We start from the raw sequence: 21,294 nt of genomic DNA on the forward strand, positions 1-21,294 counted from the left end.
GGGAGACAAAAAAATCTTACCACTGGAGCGCACAGTTCCCCCCCCCCCCCCACGGAGAGCTGCTTTACTGTGTTATATCCGAATTTGTGTTATATCGGGTTGCGTTATATCGGGGTAGAGGTGTATGTGCAAATTTTATGAAAAAATTAACATTCAGGGAGTCTGGAACATGCATAGGACAATGAGTAAGCTGGTGAATTTTTCATCTTATCTATATCTTTAAATGTAGAAGACAAAATTACAAAAGATAGATTCATTATAATAAAGAACTCTGTACAAGGGACATTGTAATATATTATTCCTGAAAATTCAAAGTAAAATATACATCAGTGTCACAGTTTAGTTTTGTGTACCAATCCCGATGACATATGTGGTTATTACATGTACTTGTAAACTTATACCTGTGAGTGAATGAGTTGCAAAGGCCCATCAGAACTTTGCCATATTCAATGATTAGTCCCATTCTGTCCATCTGTGGTGAGGAGAATCCTACGCTTACATAAGTTGGCCGGGATCCTGGCCAATCCCTTCCTCTTCAGGGATAGCTTCTGTTGCATATAATAGGATTTTAGTTTCATGGCTTTTTTTCTGCAATATCAAACATCTTATGAGGTGCAAGCAAGAAAAACAAACGTTAGATGAATCAACCATCCATATTTTCAGTAAGTTCTTTAGAAGATCCCTGATGTTGCTAAAGTCTGTGGTTAAAATGTAACTTTTTTTAAACTTTTTTTTCCAATTCTGTTGTTTTCTAGAAACCAAGTGATGAGGAAAAAGCTGATTTTGTTTTTTAAGAGAAGAAATCATGCAAGGAAACAAAGGGTAATGCTGCAATATTTTTGTGGAAGTTAGAGTATTGACAAATATGTAGTGTCCAGACTCAAATGCCTGTTTACATGTATGTACAAAATCAGTTTTGTATAAATCTGCACATTCCAGGTTAATATTAGTATTCTTTGCATATTTGTGTTTAGCAGTAGGCTATGTCAGAAATACTAGTGGCTTCGAGAATATGCATGTAGACTGAAGTGGAAGGGCTGCATTTGTACTTGGTAACTTGTGCATGAATGAAATGTTTTTCTATTCAAGTTACTGTGCATCTATATACTGCTGCTAGAAGTTTATTTCATAATGTGTTACATCAGTTGATGAATACCAGACAATTCATTGGTGAACAGTGTAAAATAGTTACTGTACCTCACCAGCAGAGTTTTTCAAACTGAATGACATACTCTAGTTTTAATTTTTAAATGCTCTCCTCCTTAACCTAAACTTTAAGGGGTGCAGGCAAGTTAAAATACATTTGTAAAACAAACTTCTGTACCTGTAGTGATAGTAAAATCTGAGATTATTTCAAAAAAAAAACTTCTCTATTTCACTCTTTACCTTTTATGCTGTTTCTCTACTTTTTGCATTTAATTTTGTGTGGGTGATGAAAATAAACTAGTCAATTTTGCTTTCTCATTCTCAGGTTCGGCAAGGTTTTGGTTTGCAAATACTGCAGAGAATTCAGACAATTTTTTGCTTCTTTTATGAAAACCCCTTTTTATCCAAAACCTAAATTTTAGGCCTAAATTACTTGTTAGTACCCTCCAAATCCAGATGAACTTGAAAATTAAGGCTGTGAATCAAAATTCCTATTTATCTGATTGGGAATCCAATTAATAAAATGACTGTATGATAAAGCTTAGGCGTTCATTTTGAAGTAAATGAGAATTTTTAGATAACTTCCTGTGAAATAGCAAACAAGCAAATTTTAAATGCTTTAAAAAAAGGCTTACGATCAGTTTCCAATGTCTTATTGTAATTGCCATGGCAGATCCCTCCCCAAGCTCCTTTCCCTTATATGGTAACTATTGGTGAAGGGAGAAAACATCATTCAAAACTTTAGTCTTAAAGTCTGAAAGCATTTTTACTCCAGTGTGTGTATGTTAGATACCAGTGTTGTTATCAGAGCACTGTTTTGCAAATTCCATTATAGGGAGTGACATCTTTTTTGGCCTTGCATGATGTCTGAAACAGCACTTTTTAAATAAATGAAAGAAGTTAAACATCACTTCATCTCCATCCTGGAATCTCTTTGCGTTTACAGTACTCTTTCTTTCAGATGGCTCTAGTTTTCCAGGGGCAGCCATTCCTTTCCCGACACTGAGGTCAGGGATATATTTCACTTATTCCAATCCCATCCCTTTAGCAGACAGCACACCAAAAAAAACCTTGGTATGGACAACATCAGTTACCGAAGAACCAGCAATAACATGTCTCAAATACCACAGAGATATGCACAGTATAAGAACCTAGTTAAATAATTAAATCTGCAGGAGTTGTTTTGTCAGCGATGAAGCCACTTCCTACCTCCTTAAAATTGGGCACATCACCTATAAAGTAAAGAGCCATTGGGCTGGTAGGAATTTCCTGTATGCATTTCTGAACCCAGCGTCTCTTGTAAGGCAACATATCAGAGCGTTGGGTTAGTGAAATGCTGATAGTTTATTGGGGTTTAATTCCATCACTTTTAATTTTGGAATTTAACAGGAACAGAAAATCTGTCAACGTTATGATCAACTGATGGAGGCATGGGAGAAGAAAGTAGACAGGATAGAAAATAATCCCCGCAGGAAAGCTAAAGAAAGTAAAACAAGAGAGTACTATGAGAAACAGTTCCCAGAAATCCGAAAGCAAAGAGAACAGCAAGAACGATTTCAAAGGTAATACCACACAATCTAAATATTCCTCTAAAATACCGTCATGATTTGTTTCTAAATTCTATCAAATACAGACTGTTTCAGCTTAATGGTAAGTCTTTCATTTGTCTCCAGTATAATATTTTGAAAACATCTCTTTCAGATTCTCAGTTTATGGGGCAAAGTGAAATGACAGTTTGTTCGGTAACTGAACACATCCCGTTATTGGTTCCCTAGGTTTCATGGCATCAAGTTCAAACTTCCCTTCACCTTTAAGGACCTTCACAATTTTGCCCTTACTGCTTATCCACTCTTGTCTCTTACCACATCTCCCCATTCTGTTTTGCCAACAGTAATGGCTAGTTTGAAGGATAGATTGTAATAGTGAGAGTACTTCCATGAGGAAAGCTATTCACATGCATAAGCATTTGCAGAAGTGGACCTTAATTTTATAAGTTATGCACAGAGCTCCAGCTTTGCATGGGGAAATTTAATTTCAGGCCTAGAAGTCAATTTGTAGCTAATATTTTTCTGTCAGATGTCTGTATCATTCCTTTGTGTCTCATGACAATTGATGTTCACTAGACTAATGCACACAAAGACAAAGTTACATGATTTTTCTTTAAATTATGTTTATTAAGTGACTTATAGCAAGTTTTACATACGTTTCATCTGTCAGGAAGCTGTGGTTACTGAAATACAGTGTTGTAATTTAACTCCTTGCTGTTTAAGATATCTGTTGGATTAAGATAAAGAAAATTTGTACATAGAGGACAATGTAGGATGAATACAATGCAAGTCACTTTTTTGGTGAATATGACAGTTTAACGTTATATAGTACTTATAGACAGTGGGTTTAATTTTTTAAAAAATGCTTTAAAAATAGAATTAGACCAAGTTTGTTTGGTATTTTCCATTGCACCTGGATTCTCTAGATATATTAAAACAATTTCAAAAACTTAAATTTAGACTTCAGAAAAATAGACGTAAATCTTCCAGACCCATAAAGAATTCATCCCATCTTCTCTCCTAAACAATCTACTTCCATGACCTCAGAAAAAGCTTGCAGAAGCCAACAAGTCTTATAGTATATTCTTGGGGTCCCCTGCTCTGTATTCCAGTGGATCAAGGAGAGGACAAAGGAAAGCAAATTATTGCATTATTAAAGATTACCTATAAGAGGCTTCTATTTTTGAGTGCTATTTTAAAAAATAAAAAATAAGAAATGAAATACTATTTATACTTGGATTGTAAGCTTCTGGGGGCAGGGACTCTCTTTTGGTTATGTGTTTTAGTGTCTAGCATAATGGGATCCTTGCCTATGCTTGGGATCTGTAAGTGCTTCCTCAGTTAAGACCCAGTTAGTATTTGGACCCAATGTAATAGATTTGACTGCTTTCATTAATACTTTAGTGATGGAAAAGGCCCATTAGGATGTTTTGTCTATCTTGCTGTTGGGGCCAGGTTGTGCTTTGTTGCACATGTTCTAGTGACTTAAACTTTAAAATATTGACTATCAAAAAGTTCACTTTCTGGTGAGATTGGTGATTTTTAGTTGAGAGAGAACTGACTGGGAAATGGTCTGCAATTTATAACACGTCTTCAGATTAAAAATTACAATATTTTTTCTTTACTAAAGTGAGCATTAGTAGTAACTTGTTTCGGTAATTAATTGACTAAATCTGTGCAAGGCAAATTTGAACATATTCCCAGGTCTTTCTTGTGAAATAGAAACTGTTTTGCAGAATGCATTGTTTAAGGACAAAACAATTTCCATACCACTGTTATAGCAATTCTAATACTTAGCTATAAGTGTGTGTTTAAGGTGGGATTTTCAAAAGTATTCATCTTTGGCCTAACTGCTCCCACTGAAGTAATGATAAAACTCCTCTGATTCTTGTAGGATTGACACCAGAAATTCTACTGTGTGCCTTCTTGCTGAGCATGAGGCCTCCCAAGTCCACATCTAAAATTCATTAGCCATTTAAAAGTGCAGTGTGTAACCTACATTGGGTATTCTATGATGCTATTTTTCTAGTTACCTGTCTCCCAAATGAGCTATATTTAAACTAATCTGAAATGTTTTCTCATGTGAAATCTCAACATATGGATCTTTTTCAAAAACTAGGGTTGGCCAAAGAGGGGCTGGCCTTTCAGCAACTATTGCTAGAAGTGAACATGAGATTTCTGAAATCATTGATGGACTCTCTGAGCAGGAGGTGAGGCCATTGTTTGTTTCAATTTATCAATGCAGCAAATTATTTATTTGACCCTTCTACTCAGATGTTGATAATCCATTTTGGATTTTCTTCCTTTATGAGCTTGTTTTAGACTAGTTCAAGATACCCTTTGTGAGTTTTATCATGGCCTGGATCTTTGCTCTCATGTATCTTCCTTTTAGGGCCTAGACTTCACCATCACACCCCTGCTGTGGTAGACCTAGGGTGTGAAACTTTCCTTTGACATCTAATTTCTCCCTACTTGTAAGAGACTCCTGAAAACCTTTCCTTTTTAAAAGGCTTTGTTGTTATAACAGCTGTTAATGATGTGTAGTACTATTCCTTCATCCCCTTCAGTTATGTGAATATTAATTGGGATGGCCACAACTTCTGAAGGAGAGAAAATAAAATTGTGTGAAAGGATTAAGATGGCTGAATCTGTGTACTGTATTGCCCATTAGAACCATTTAATAAATAACAAAAGAACCATAAACATTCATAGAAACTGTCTTATTTTGCCTATAGAACAACGAAAAACAAATGCGTCAGCTCTCTGTCATTCCTCCCATGATGTTTGATGCAGAACAAAGACGAGTGAAGTTTATTAATATGAATGGTCTGATGGAGGACCCCATGAAGGTGTATAAAGACAGACAGTTCATGAATGTCTGGACAGACCACGAGAAGGAGATATTTAAGGAAAAGTAATTAGTTTTTTATCTTTGTTTTTATTACACTGCAAATGACAGGTGAATGTCTAAGTGTATAGTAAACATTAATAACTATATTCATTTTCAGGTCACTCTTGTTAAAAACTCATGTGGTGATATTTCATCAGGGAGCCAAGGCTCTCGGATTACTACAGCAGAATGCTCTGTGTGGATGGAATATTATTACGTAGCTTTAGACTTGTTCATGCATTTTCCTATTGGGTCAGGCATCAACCACTTGCTTATTTCTGCTGCTTTTTGCTTTGTCTTTAGACAGGAATCTTTGTAAAAGATGTTTTAATTTACTAAACGGATGAAAATAATTAAGCCAAGTAGTTGTAGTTTTTGACTATATTAACCTATAGCGTGGTTTAATTTGAATATGCTTAAATCAGTAATGTGAAAACTACACACTTAGGTTAAACTAGCTTCTTTTTTGGAAATGAATGAGTTCCTGATGGAACACAATTGTTTGCAAGACTTCTTTGTCTATGTGATTATATATAGTTGTCAGAATTTAAAAGTAATTTCTGATTTTATAAAAGGTTTGTCCAACATCCCAAGAACTTTGGTCTAATTGCCTCCTACCTGGAAAGAAAGGTAAGGCATTTTTAGAACGTAAACACTACATAAAGTGTGGTCTCTTACTTTTCTAATGTAAGTCACTTTTCCTGTTAACTTTTAACTCCAAGAAGAGAAAATATTATTCCAAAACCAAATCTCCTATTAGCTGCAAAGGCAGTAATTATATGTCAGCAGAAATAAAACAATGATGCAAAACAAGTTGCATGTTAAACATCTAACAAAGCTCAATAGTGTTTACTTTCATGGATAAAAGAGTAAAAGAAAATGGCATTTTGCAGGTTGTTTTGTTTGAAATAGGTAAGTTGCATCTCACCTTTTGGTTAACAACAGAACTGACTCTTCCTCCTAGCATGCTCGCTCTAAGATCCTGAATCTGCACTATTATAGTCAGTGGTATTTCACTGGGAGCAGGGTCAGCCTTTTAAGTCAGAGCTGAGGTTCTGCACAGCCTATGTAAGGAATGATTCCCAATTTAGGACCAATCAAGATACTTTTGACAGAGCATCTCAAATACTAATAGCTATTATGATAAATGGAGGCTTTCCCACTGTTAATTCTATAATGTAGGTTAAATCATAAAGAATAAACTAGCTACAGGATATTATGAATATACATGGGCTTAGGTTTGATGTTGTAGGATAGCTGTTTTTTCCTGTTTGTATGCATTAATCAATTTAATTGCTGAGCAAAATTCTAACACTTCTCTGAATCCAGTGACTAGAATAGTATAAATAGTTGAATGACATCATATTTAATGTATTTAATAGGGTTTGGCTTTTGAGTTACAGAAACTGATTTTTTCCTCTTTCATTTTAGAATGTTCCAGACTGTGTTTTGTATTATTATTTGACCAAGAAAAATGAGAATTATAAAGCCCTTGTGCGAAGAAATTATGGCAAACGTAGAGGAAGAAACCAGGTATGTTACTTATGTTTCAGTGACTCTTCGAATGCACATGTGAACCAAGTAAAATAATTGTAACTATCTTTTTGTGTATTGTTGAGTGGTCAAGCACATTGCATAAGAAATGACTAAAAATAGGAAAACATAGGATTTTAGAAACTACCATTTTTAGTCCTTTCTGAAATAAGAAATGGATTCCATAATTCTGGGTTTTCAAGTAACTTTTTATAAAAGTATTGTCTTCATAAATCTTTGCTTTGCTCATTTGTGGCTTTCACTTTGACAATTCATTTTGTTTGAGCACCCAACAATACAAATTGAGGTCAGATTTATTAGTAAATCATATGGTGGAGCCAACGGAAATTAGGTCGGACATACGATGTTCATTGGAAAATACATAACCACTTTACATGTCAATGTCTGTCAAAAAGCAGAAATTAATAGTGATCATTTTCTGGTGGTCACGATGAAAGTCATACTGACATTTTCTAGCAAGAAGAAAAATAGACCAGTTACGTTAATACATGTAAATTAACCTATTTGCTGATTCAGGAAGAATTTACTTGGAAGTATTGGAATTCTTTAAAGAGGAAGAGAGTAATGTATTATGAGAAATACTTAGTAGGCTGCCAGGGTTAACATGGAAATTGGAAAGTAATGTCAAGAAAATTGAAGACTTACAATTTTTGTTGGAAAATGGGAAGGGAGGGGTGAAGAACACTATATTGGATGTGGGACAAGTCAGTTTCAGAAGAGCAGAGAATACATTCAGCTAAAAAGCATTTTGAAAAGTGTCAAGAGAGGAAGCAAATGTGTTGGCATAGGCAGGGTAATGAAGAAAGCATGGCCTGCAGATAAAATAAATAGTCAAAGAACTGTATGTAATGACTACATGAATGGCAAAGATTGAAACCTTTGAATCCTTAAACTGATACTGACAACCAGAAATGATAGTAGACAAAACTCCTTGACGAAATATGAAACACTTTATGGAAACTGCAGTTCAATTTTGTCAGTTTCTCAGTGTCTTTTTTAGACAGATGAAATTATAGAACTATTGTGGTTGGAAGATCCCCAAGTCTTCGTCTTTAGTTTGTCTCAGAAATGACTAGTCTGCAGAAATCAGTCACATCCTGGTAATGTTACTGAAAAGGAAGAATTGGTGAGACTTTGAAGTATTGTGGCTGCACAGATCTGGGGTGATTTGTAAGTTGGGGAAGTGAGTGAACCTCAAATGCAGATCAAAGAAATATGGCTTAACAGTACAAGGCATTGATCATATTAGCTATAGCAAATGGGGAGATTTAGCTGCCAATAGGAGACAGAAAACTCTTGATAGCAGTTTAGCCAATCATTGATAGTTAAGGCAGATCTTGTAGTGACGTACTGCAAGAAACCTGCCCCCTCTCACCATCCTGTAGTACTGTGCCCTTCTGCCCAGAGCATTTAACTATTCCTGAAATGGCTAGTCCAGAGGTGTTCTAACTCATTCTTGTATTGAAATACATTAGGGTCATGTAAATTATGTAAAAATCCATGCAGTAAAATTCTATTAAATTTTAAATTGGCATATTGACTTGGACAAACTTTTTGAATGAAGGAAAGAGGGAAGGAATTCTCTTGCTGAGAGAGTTAATCTAATTAGTGATTAACAAAGAATGAAAACAGGTGGGAACCCACCAGCTGAAAACCTGCTCCAAGATACCTATTAAAATGGGCAACACTTCATAGGTCTGTCCTTACTATTGTGGTGAAGCTGTTTAAATTAAATTTCTGCTAGTAGAAAAAAAGGCCATCTCACAGGAGGTTTTTTCCTCCCCTGCCACAGTGGCCACACATCTCAGTGTGCATCAACCGATCTTTGATCAGAGCTAAGCACCCTATGACAAATCATTGACTACTAGATCAAGAGATTGTGTTGAGACATTACATACTTTGCCAGCTCTTCTCTGAAAACATTAATCATTGTGGATATTTTGTTACGAATTGTACTGAAGCCCATCAGTGTGTGATTTGTGATGGCTTCAGATTCTGGGGATGCAGTGCTTACCGGGGGCTCCAGGGCAGGGCAGGGGGGCTTCTGCATTTCTGCCCCCCCCGGCAATGCCCCCGCAGAGTCCCATTGGCCGCAGGGGCACTCAGGGTGGGGGCAGTGGAGGGGAGGGCAGCCACTGGAGCGAACAGGCAGACATCGTTCAGCTCTGCTGCGCTGCCGGAGCCCCGCAGGGAGGGGAGTGCCCAGGGGCGGCAGGTGGGGCCAAGGAAGAGATCCGACCCCAAAACTGCTGGAGCCCTGCAGGCTACATTGGGAAGGCTCGCCGGCTGCAGATGGCCCACAGGCCGGGAGTTGGAGACCCCTGCTTTATACTGACAGTCTGCTGCTGATTAATGTTTAGACATAACTTGCATTTCAAAAAACTAGTACAGTTTGATCATATTTTTTGTTGCTCTATAACACTCAAGTCTTCAGAACTAGTAAACTGCATTTGAGCGCGAGGGTGGGGTATATGTTATTTCATCCTAAAGTCAGTAGTGCTTCAGTTCTTGTGTACAGTATTTAATGTGTCACTATTACTATAGTCAGGACCTGTTTTTGCAGGATAACTCACTGTAACCTTTCTAAACTGTCACTGATTTGAATAAGAATAGCAAACTTGGGTTGTACAATTTAACTCACATTCTGTGTTCAAACATGTAACTAGCTTTTTATTAAAAACAATATTTTGTATGGTGAAACAATTTGTGGTATAGAGGGCAAAATTAAATGTACAAGATCTGGTTTATGAACTTTCATGTCTTTTAGCTCTGACCCGTTGCCTGAATATCTGATTAAAATACATAAATTACCTCCTAGTAATGCTCCCTTAAAAGTAACTGTTCTGTTTTGTGCAGTAGTCAGTTTGGAAACTTGTGTAGATACACCAAAGTAATATTTAAAAAAGTCAAAGTAAATAGGCATATTGTAGACCTAGTTGTTCGTCAAATTTTAACTTTTAGTGTTAAAACCTTGTTTGAAGTATGCAGAAACCAAAACTTGTCAGAACTAGGAAATTTTACTTAAACAACTTTAAAGGAGCAAAAGCAGTATAAGTTGAATATGGTTAAAATAAAACTGTGCTCTGGCAGATTCTGGCCCTCGTTCTGTGATGATTGACTTGTAGTTTCATGGAAGGCACTGGGACTACTTGTGTGAGGCAAGTTAAATGCTGCCCAATTCTTAGAAATGGGGGCCGTAGTTTGCCAGTTGTCAGCCCAGATTAAATATTTAATGGACAAGTTATAAATGTCAGAATTATGGGAAATGGTTAGTGAGTCTTATATATACATGAAGTGGCAAGAACACATTGGTATCTGAATCATGGTATATATGTTGCTCAGCTCTGAATTGTGTTGCTTTCTTTTAAAATGTGTTAATAGTTAGTAACCCAGTTTGTAGTAAGGATATCTATTTATGGGGTAAATTACAGAAAACTATGTTCTAGAACTGTCAAACACCTGTACTTAGGCTTACAGTTATTGTGGTTGTTAATATAATTTCCTTAGCCATAACTGCAATGTAGACACTTGTATTTTCTAGCAATTGAAAGCCTTGAGAAATCCCATTATTTTGTTTGCCTGGAGCCTTTGTTTTATGGTATAAATGTAATTATTTTTCACCTTTGGGGGGGAAAAATTACTGCTATTGGGCTATAATACCTGAAACAACATGATAAATGCACTAAACATCATTGGGCATCACTTTTTCAGTCCAACGGAGGGTAGTATTTTTCACTGTAAATGGAAAAACTACTCATGAGTACCCATTAAAAGATTAGAGCAAATAGGAGACCCATCTCCACTATTAATTGACCTTATCCTTTCCAGCTTCCCAGCAAGGTAGTGGGGTTTAGGATGCACCCCAGGATCTTTTTGCACTGGCAATAGAGTAACTTCAAAAGAAGCATCCCAGCATATAGGGTCATAGAAGTTAGAAGCAAGGCAGATAATAATGCAGTGAAACAGATAGCAAGTGCAGGTGGGATACAATTCTCCAGTAGAGGGCATAAATATATTACACTGGCACAGCTATTACTCATGGTTATGATTTAAAAACCTAAATCTTTTCTTAGCCAGTACAATTGCAACCATTTAAACTTGGCCAACATCAGCATAGGTCTCAAAACGGATGTTTATTTTGAAGGTCTTGAGTACTGGATTATGGCATATGAAGTTCTTAAGAAATGTGGAGTTTATTGTGTCGTAAGAGACATGTTTTTGTTTAGTTAAAGTAAATCTAGAAGGGGAAAGACCTCTAATAAAGATACAATTTAAACTTCTGTAACAGACTGCATGGGGAGGTAACATGACAAGTGTCTGTCTTGTAGCACATGAGTCTTTTTTAAATAAAGCAAACATGTTTTTTACTTCAGAATAGAAAGTGGCGTGGCATGGATGCAAATGCAAAGTCTGGTTGAAAACTGCCAACTAGTGGGAAGGGATATTCTGATAGTCAAGTCTCAAAATTTAGTCTGTTCTTTAAAAAGGATGCTCACCAGAGAACTTGCAGCTTTATCACTATCTTCTGTGAAGTGGTGATTACAGGCTATGTGAATCCTGATATATACTGGAAACCCAGAAGTAACAGCTATCAAGGCACAGTAATAATAATCTTATTACAGATCCTTCCTCAAATTGGCCATTGAAGGGTGTAGTGTGTATATCTATAATTTAGATGGACTGAATAGAGTCTGTTTTAGTATAAATGCAGAAGATTAATTTGAGTGGATAGCAGTATTTTTAAGGCTGTCTTGGAATAAAATTTGAAAGGGGGCTGGTGAGAAATATTAGTCAGTAATTTGGAAATGTACTTTTCCATAGTATAGCTGCAACTAATGTCTGTGGGCCAACCCATATGTCTTTACAGCAGGTGGTACAGTCCAGTGATCTGACCAGGCAGAAACTTGCTTTATTTCTGTGACAGCCAATCAAGCACAGCTCAGTGGGGATTACCTTGAGTAACCCCTGTGAGATTAGAAGCTTGCATGTGAGATGGGCAACTCTTCTGTAGGCAGCTTAAGTGGCAGGATGACAAAGTTTCCTGGAATAAACACGTTGCTGGGTCAGCCAGCCCATGCTAAGGAGCTATTGATGGGGCTGTGGGTTTTGTGCTTTTGAGTTTTATTTTGCATTAGAGCCCGACCCCTGTGCTGTGGATAGTAAGAGTTTTAATCGACAGATGAATGTGCAGGTACGTCGTTGACTGAGGCTTCAGCTGTTTAAGGTTTGTGTTTTAACCTGCCTTTGCCCTATAGAGCGTTGCATGCTAGAAAAATTCACTGTGGAAAAAAACAGATTTAAACCTGTTATTGACAATGTGCAGTGTTAAATTAGGCAGATAAAAGCAATTGGGGGTGTTCTGATGATCCAGCTATTTTTTCAGGCAAGTTATATACAAAATCCAGATTTTTGCTGAAGCTGCGGTTCATCTAAACTCTTTGCTTCTCATACTGTCCTGTCTTGCACAATCAAAAAACATTTACCTCAGCATGTCTCACTGACATTGTGTTAAAGGAATATGTGGGAAAACCAGGTAGTACCAATATTGAGATGTTGATACTTTGCAGGAAGATTATAAATAAAAGTTAACTATTAATATCTACTTCAGTTCATATTTTTAAAAAGTCAAAAGCAATTTAGTTTTTATAAAATATATTCAGGCTGACTTCCAACCTTAATTTGGTTATGTACCAGAGACATCCGTTGCCACTGCTATATGAAGGAGTCTTTTAGAATTTATCCAGCCGATTTTCAGGAGTTTTTTCAATGGACTATATAAAATTTAATCCTGTTAACACACAGCATTTAAGCTCCTAGGAAAAAAACTCCCAGAACTATCTCCTCGTCCTTCTGTGAATTTTCAGATAGTGTTAAAGCATTTAATAATTACCAGAATTATTGTATTTAGACATCCAGCAGCACACATTGATTTAGTAATAAGGGCCTTACTTAAAACCCCACTAGCAAAAATCATGCTGACCCTTTGTGGCATCCACGCATTGCAGCACACTGACTTTATTCAAAGACTTCTGCAAAACATAAGCAAATTGTTCCTTGCGCTCAAGAGAAAAATCCCCCAAGAGTTTAATACTAAACTTATTTTTTTGTTTGAGCAGATGTTTAAGCATATTTTGCAGTTAAAGTATTTCTGGGAGTCTGATTTTAATCTGCACAAGCAGGGAATTTTGAACGGACGACCGTGTTTTATAGGCATCTGGGTGTTTGGGGTCTAGGGAGGGGGGAGAGAGTGATTGCTTAACTGTGCATGACTTACGTTAGCCAAAGCTGCTTGTTTACCCCCTTTGTTTTCTCCTATGTGTACAACTATGCTTGCTTCCCCCTTCTTGACTCTGACACTTCACCTTTTTCTTCATTCTCAAGTCCCTTCTCAGTACACCCTTTTGAGGAGACACTTGAGCTATGCTCGTGTATATGCAATACAATATTACCTTCAAGACTCATGAATTACTCAAGCTTATATTATATTATTTACCTTCCATTTGTTACTTCCTCCTGTTATGTGAATTTAGGGCCGAATCATAGGGTTAGAAGGAGTAGCAAGGGTCATCTAGTGCATTGGTTCTCAAACTTTTGTACTGGTGACCCCTTTCAAATAGCAAGCCTCTGAGTGTGACGACCCCCCCCCCCTTATAAATTAAAAACACTTTTAAATATATTTAACATTATTATAAACGGATGCAAAGCAGGGTTTGGGGTGGAGGCTGACAGCTTGTGACCCCCCCCATGTAATAACCTCGTGACCCCCTGAGGGGTCCCGACCCCCGTTTGAGAACTCCTGATCTAATGTAACCCCCAGTTAGATCATGGAGTTACTCCCTTTGTAGTTTCACTAATTAGATATGACTACACATAAGAGTAAGCATATATGCAATAGTAAATGCTTGCAGAATTGTAAACTCATAGGGGAAAAGATTTAGTCCTTGTTTTTTTAATAGTGCCATGCATGTTTGAATGCTCTCTCAGTAATATTTGATTTGTGTGGTGCACTACTTAAGTGCAAACAGAGAGAGTAGGTTTTAGCCTTCAATGAATTTTCCAGGGTTTTTAAACAGACTAACAGACTTCTTACTGTTTGTGTATAGATAATGTGCACGCTTACAATACCTGCACCTTGATTTTGGTTTACATATGCAAGCTACCCCCTATGGTTTCTTTTTTGGAATGTTTAGTTTATAGAAATTGGATGATTAAAGCAAGCATTCTTACCATATTTGTTATTTGCTTACAGAAATTTTTCCTGCATTAATCAACAGTTATGAGCATGTTTTCCAAACGATACCATACGTAGTGACTTAATTGTACATAGGCTCTGTGTTACTCACGTGCCATCTCAGGCATTCTTGATACTGTTTTAAAAATATTTTTATGTTGTCAAAGGGAAGAATCTTTGAGGATCTGAGATCCGGTTTCTCACACTGGAGTACTGCCCAGACCACAACTTAGATTGCAAGCCCTTGGGGGCGGGAACAGTCTTTATGGAGTTGACTAGTTGTACTGCACGTAGTACAATGGGACCCTGATTGGGATCTCTTGGTGCTATCGCAATACTACTAATACATAATATTCAGTAGGAATTGCCACACTGGATTGCACAATTTATCTAACTAGGTGTCTGGATAGTAACTAAGCAGTGCTTCAGAAGGTGAACCACCCCCATGCTGCACCTAAGAAGTAATTGTAATATAATAATTGTACAATGCTGTGCGCTGAGAGCAGGGGAATTTCTTCCTGATCATCACATGCTTACAACTCTCAAGCGTGAAGTTTAATTGCTCATATAATTACATTTATTGTGTAGATACAAATGCTAAAATTTAATGAAATATATACACTTATGTGCAGTATATAAATGTAACATAAGTAAAATGCAAAGAAACCTCTCTCTCATATTTTGCTTGGCTTTACTTGACTCTTGATGCTCTCCTTTTTGAGGAAGTCCTGAAAGTACTTTGTAAAAGGCAGCAACACAGCCGGGAGCATAAGGACATTAAAGCTTATACTTGTAAAGAAAATATTTTTACAGCCACCTTTAAGGGTCCATCTCTTTTAATTTAGTATAAAGTGTTCACAGGGAAACATATCTTATACATTTTTCAGCCCATCTGGAAACAGCATGAGAGATTTGAGTTGGCAAATCTTAGATTATTCCTAATAACTAAACCAGGCAGGGAAGTTGAATGTTTTTTTTTGGGGGGGGGAAGGGGGAAAGAGGTGTGGGGATGGTGACACAAATTCGTCCCACTATTTTCAGTTCTAGACTCATAGGTTTACAGGTAACAATGGAAATAGCTATAGGAGATATAATAAAGACATTAAAATAGTATGTTTGAAAACAATAGGGAGGAAAAAATGAAAGTGTCTTTAAATATCTTCACTTCTATGAGGCTACCAGTGGAATAATCCATCAGTCCAAATTGGGACCTGTGCTGATTTTATAATAAATGTAAATAGATTTCAGCACTTGCTACTACTATGCTGGTTGCAGGGATTTGGATATGGACATCAAAAGTAAACTTGTAAATTGTGAATGTAGATATCTTACATTACATCAAAATAACTGACGTTGGTGTCATGTAAATGAAGAACAGTAAAAGTGATTCAGGTGGGTTTGAGTTGTAGATACGATTTGAGCCAGTAAGAAGCAAGTACAGTTTCGTTTCTGTGAAGTGTTTTAGGGGCAGTAACCCCATGAGAGTATTGAAACAGTATTACGTCTTCCCTACTCAGTAAATGTCAACTATAGCTATATTTAAGAATTAGTACACAACAGATTCTTGCATGTGTGACTGTAGGAAAAGGGCAACAAACAGGATGCTAGTTTATATCAAATGTATTACCGGTGGTTGAAGCTAATGGCATCATACTACCTTGGCAGAAGCAGATACTTGTCCAGGTTTCAAGACAAAGTTAAGGCTAGAACTGCCAGTTTAATTAGGACTGCATAAATGCAGGGTTAGGGAGCCTGTTTGTAATTACTCTGATATTTGCAAACTGTTTTTCTTTGTCAACACCCACATGATTGTAAAACTATATCTTTTGTTGTCATTGAGAAATATAGTAAAGAACTTTGTAGTTCTAAACTATACCTTTCCTCCCCAACTGCTTAAAGTAGTCTAATGCAGGGGTAGGCAACCTATGGCACACGTGCCATAGGCAGCACACAAGCTGATTTTCAGTGGCACTCTCACTGCCCGGATCCTGGCCACCGGTCCGGGGGGGGGCTCTGCATTTTAATTTAATTTTAAATGAAGCTTCTTAAACATTTTTAAAACTTTATTTACTTTACGTACAACAATAGTTTAGTTATATATTATAGACTTATAGAAAGAGACCTTCTAAAAACGTTAAAATGAATTACTGGCACTTGAAACCTCAAATCAGAGTGAATAAATGAAGACTCGGCACACTACTTCTGAAAGGTTGCCGACCCCTGATCTAGTGAAATATGAAATTCCTAATGTAGTGCTTGATACTGCTGACTACCCTTAGGAGGGTTAGAGCTGTACATAATGTTCATGGTGGTAGATCTTCTGTTTCCAAGTTGTAAACTATCATGTATTACTATTTTAAAATAGAGCAAGTTAACATTGCTACTCTTGAAATATACTTTTCAGGATTTTTGGTTAGATGTCTCCTGAATACTATTTTAAAACTTGTTAATTACAGCTGTTAATTTTCAGGCTTCATGTGTTGGGGACTCATAGCGGTGTTTTTAACATAAAACTCTTCCATATTATGTGTTATGTGATAGCGTGTATAGACTTATTTGTGAAGACAGCACAAAGAATAACTTGTGTACTGTGTCTTCATTATCACTGTACTTATTCTATTGAGGAAACCAGTACATCCATGGAATCTATAAAATAAAATGCAGTAAGTTCCCAAATAAAGGTTACTGAAAATCAGACAAATTTAAGAGAAAATAATATACTTATTGAGAGGGACTGAAGGAAACATTCAAAATGTGGTGGTTGAAACAAACTTCAAGGCTACAGGCAGATTGTTCCATGCCAACAGGTCTGCCAAACCACTTCCTTATGTTTTTAATTTGCAGATGTCCCTATTGTTGTAAAACCTCTGTAATCCAAGCCCAACTTCTAAACTGACATGTAAATTGTGATGAAGATTCTAATGTAAAATCTTAGTAACTTCTTTCAATAATATTGATGGTGTTAATGCTATTATGACAGAAATGCATCTCCTTTACACAGTTAAGTGTTTTATATAGCTTTAGTGTGTCAATGGTTCGTTTCAGCAGCAAATTGCACGTCCTTCACAAGAAGAAAAGGTAGAAGAAAAAGTAGAAGAGGAGAAAGCAGAAAAAACAGAGAAAAAAGAGGAAGAAAAGAAAGATGAAGAGGAAAAGGATGAGAAGGAGGAATCTAAGTGAGTATATGTAATGAGAATGAACTGTTTTGTTTGACTTTTTTTTCCTAATGCAATTGTTCTTTGCTAGTTTTTTGTTACTATTTATTTAGGGAATTGGTATTAAATGGAAGCAATAAACCTAATAGTTAATTTCACTATAGAATTTCCTTATTTAGAGTTGAATTATTGCTGATTGCATAAAGAATTGTTCTATGGCATATTTGTCTCTCTGACTCTTTGGACCAGTCAGATCAGTGGAAAATCCCTAAAGTTTGGATGGAATTTTTCTTGCCCTTCTGAAGTTTTTTGTTTCAGTTTTAAATGTTTGCTGGTGGTGTATGTGGTGGTGGTGTAGCTGTGTAGGTCACAGTATATTAGATAAACAATGAGGTACTGCCTTTACACAGAGCTCTTCTTTAGGTCTGGGAAATGTACTGAGAGTATCACAGGTAAATACAAGGTGGAACAGATTGTTTAGCATAAGTAGTTAATGCATTTCAAGGGAACATTCAAGGTGAAGTGGCCCACTAACACTGCTGGTGCTAATGTTTCTATATGAAAATGGACATTCTATTAAAACCAATAAAAGTACATACCTGGTACCATCAGTAAGGAAATGGTAGATTTTTTTCCCTTTGATTTTTAGTTAATGGAGTGTAGCTCCATTTGTTTTTAAATAAATTCTGATTTTTTGGGGGGGTGGAAACGAGGAGCCTGTTTTACTGTTAAATTGCTTTAGAAACAATTATTCTTTCCATCAGTACTGAAAAGCGAGCTTACACTTGGTTCTTATATCTCTGATTCAGTTTCACCAATACCTGCCTATGAAGTATACTCTTTATTAATATCCGTGTTGAAGCTTTTCTTTTAACTTTTGTCTTCACTCCAGAGAGAACACCAAAGAGAAGGATAAAACAGAAATTGCAGCAGAGGAAACGGAGCAGGCTACTCCTAGGGGACGAAAAACTGCCAACAGTCAAGGTCGTCGTAAGGGCAGGATCACCAGATCTATGACAAATGAAGCTGCAGCAGCAAATGCCGCTGCTTCGGCTACTGAAGAGCCACCACCGCCTCTTCCTCCACCTCCAGAACCCTGTGAGTAGTATGTATGTAAAGCATGTTGGGATCCATCTGGCAGAAAGGCACTTTATCAATGAGATCATTCTTTGTGCATAAAACACATTTCCATTTTGGATACAATGCATTTTTTTTCAATTCTAGTCATTTATTGACAAACAAGACCATCAAGAAGTTTATCAAACTTCTAAAAATATGTATCGATATGAGCAGATGTTAAATAAAATCAGATCAGATGTTAAAACTGTATAAGAGAACACCAGTGATTCTTACTGTACAAAGACTTTTTCTCTAAGTTTGCAGGGTTAGTGCTAGATCCTGCAAATGGATCTGTATTAACATGGATCCATTTGCAGGACCTAGCCCTAGATGGTTATTAACAAGCAATTTAGGCCCAGAATTTGATTTACCACACTATTTATTATCTGGAATGGATCTCTCGTTGGCTTGTTTCTTAATCCATTATGTAGCTAAGGAATTTTCTGTAAAATATTATTTTGGTGGCACATACCAGTAGACCGTGTACAGACTCTTGCTGCTGGCTGAGTTCCTAGAGGAGTGCACATTCCTGCTGCCATAATCTGATGATGATGCAGAAACAAGGAAGTAAACAAAACCGAGCCATGCTGGCTTATGCATTAGAAATACAGAAAAATTAACAATGGAGAGGATTTAAAAAATAGTATTAAAGTGAGGTGACAGCTGTCAGCAAATGGCACTATTCCATTACTTGAGCTTTCTCTACCCAGAGGTCAAGCTGAGCTTGGCTCTAGCTTGCAGATGTTATTCAAAGTATAAATAACTATCCACAGTAGCATAAGATTTTTTCCCCCCCATCATTGCAAGCTGCCTGCTGTTGGTGGCTGTTGGGTACACCAGTATTATACTGGTTTGTGCTATTAGAGTTTTTAGCAAATCTTCCTCTGGTTATTGCTCATGGAATCTGACCCTCCTGAAAGAGCACTGTAAAAGAAGAAAGTGAGTGCTCATTAAATTGTAAACATTGGCTCGTGCATTTATCTCAGCAAGTTTCCATGGTCTTAAACTAGGACAATAAACGTCTTCGTATAATCTTAAACTTTTTTTGCAGTTTTATGAAAGCCCACATTGAAAGAGGGGGTAGCCGTGATAGTCTGTATCCACAAAAACAATGAGGAGTCCGGTGGCACCTTAAAGATTAACAGACTAACAGATTTATTTGGGCATAAGCTTTCGTAAGTGCATCTGAAGAAGTGGGGTTTTTACCCATGGCTGAACATTATTCAGAACAATATTAAACCTGAGTGACACCAAGTCCAGTGAAATAAAGCAGGTGGAGAGTATTTTTCCCTCTGAATTGTTGATTGCATTTTTTTTTACTAGCATAGATTTTTTTTTTAAACTTTCATTCATTTTTCTTTGCTTATGATTGGTTGCCCAGATGAGTGTAGGAGATTGATATGCAGGAAATGAGTGTAGGAGAAGAGGCTTCAGCATGCTAAGTAATTAACTATTCCATTCTCTTTCAGAGGAGTCAGTGGAATAATTCCCTCCACAGAAGAATCCCTTAAATACTTTAGAGCATTTGGGGCTGTGTTTTTTTTGTTCTTAGTTTCCCTGTTTTTTCCACGGTATGCCGCGGTGTTTTGCAACCCCTTTCATTCTCTCTATTTGGTTTGTGTTCAATAGTGTGTCTGTTATAGCATGCAAATAGGTTTATAATAGAAGTCTGAGATAGGCTCTACAAAATCCCTTCAGAGCCTTCACAATATTTTATATATAAATCCTTGCTGCCTGTAGTGTTGCAGAATATAATGCTCAGAATAAGAGTGTGAAAAGTACAAAATTTCCTTTTAAGAGAAGTGTCCAGCTGCTCTCACTAAACTTGTCCTCTTTCCACAAATCAGTTGTGTGGAGTATATTACAATAGATGTAAGACTTAATTAGCATCTTTTATCTCTGAATCTCAGTGCACTTTAAAAAATGGCTATGAAATGGAAAAGAGGCACAGAACTCTTGTCACTTACCCCAGGTCACACAGCAAATCAATAGTAGAGGTGAGGCTAGACTCATGGTGTCCTAAAGTCCAGTTCCCTTTTCTAATGACTTAAGTGTGCAAATTATGATTAGAAGGACAAAGTATATGGATACTGTGAATAGTTCCATTTTTTATTGCAGAAAGGAATATAACATGTTATTTGCCTTCCAATATGTACAATTTTAGCACAAAACTGCTTCACTGCTGACTGTAGAAGAGTCCTTAAGGAAGGGACTTTGCATATTGTGTTTTTAAATATTCTGTATACATCTATAAAATCTATATATACATCTATAAAATATTAGTGGCAAACATGACTGTAGGGTACCATACATTCGTGGCACTAAAATAAAATAGTGGTGCTGAACATTTTTGCTTTCAGACCTTTAGACTCTGAGGGCTTTCCAGAGGGTGGGATTTTGTATTTTGCGAAAGCAGTGAGGTAGCAGGGTTTAGTGAAATGACTGAGATGGCAGCCAGAACCTCTGGAGTTAATTTCAGCTCTGCTACTGTCAGTGTACAGCCTTGGACAAATCAGTTAATCTTGCTGCCTTATTTTCTTACTTGTAAAATGGGACTAACCATCTTGCAGGGGTGATTTAAGGACTAGTTAGCATTTGCTACATCACTTTGAAAATGTAAGACGGTATAGAAGTGCCAGTTATATTTCCATT

The 21,294-nt window shown here is 36.8% G+C and overlaps 1 protein-coding gene across 17 annotated transcripts in view; it reads left to right on the forward strand.

Annotated features, from left to right (window-relative positions):
• NCOR1 (nuclear receptor corepressor 1) overlaps positions 1-21,294 on the forward strand; it is a 101,637-nt gene that overhangs the window by 37,940 nt on the left and 42,403 nt on the right. For 13 of the 17 annotated variants that reach the window (XM_039507624.1, XM_039507625.1, XM_039507629.1 and 10 more), the window contains 8 exons: positions 756-822; positions 2,536-2,708; positions 4,813-4,903; positions 5,429-5,607; positions 6,159-6,213; positions 7,015-7,116; positions 17,414-17,544; positions 18,416-18,621. In XM_039507624.1, the coding sequence (XP_039363558.1) occupies positions 756-822; positions 2,536-2,708; positions 4,813-4,903; positions 5,429-5,607; positions 6,159-6,213; positions 7,015-7,116; positions 17,414-17,544; positions 18,416-18,621 (1,004 nt within the window). The remainder of the gene's footprint in view (positions 1-755; positions 823-2,535; positions 2,709-4,812; positions 4,904-5,428; positions 5,608-6,158; positions 6,214-7,014; positions 7,117-17,413; positions 17,545-18,415; positions 18,622-21,294) is intronic. The other 4 variants (XM_039507639.1, XM_039507627.1, XM_039507632.1 and 1 more) reach the window with 1 other exon arrangement.

The sequence above is a fragment of the Mauremys reevesii genome, linkage group 20 (genome assembly GCF_016161935.1).
Source record: "Mauremys reevesii isolate NIE-2019 linkage group 20, ASM1616193v1, whole genome shotgun sequence".
Lineage (NCBI taxonomy): Eukaryota > Metazoa > Chordata > Testudines > Geoemydidae > Mauremys > Mauremys reevesii.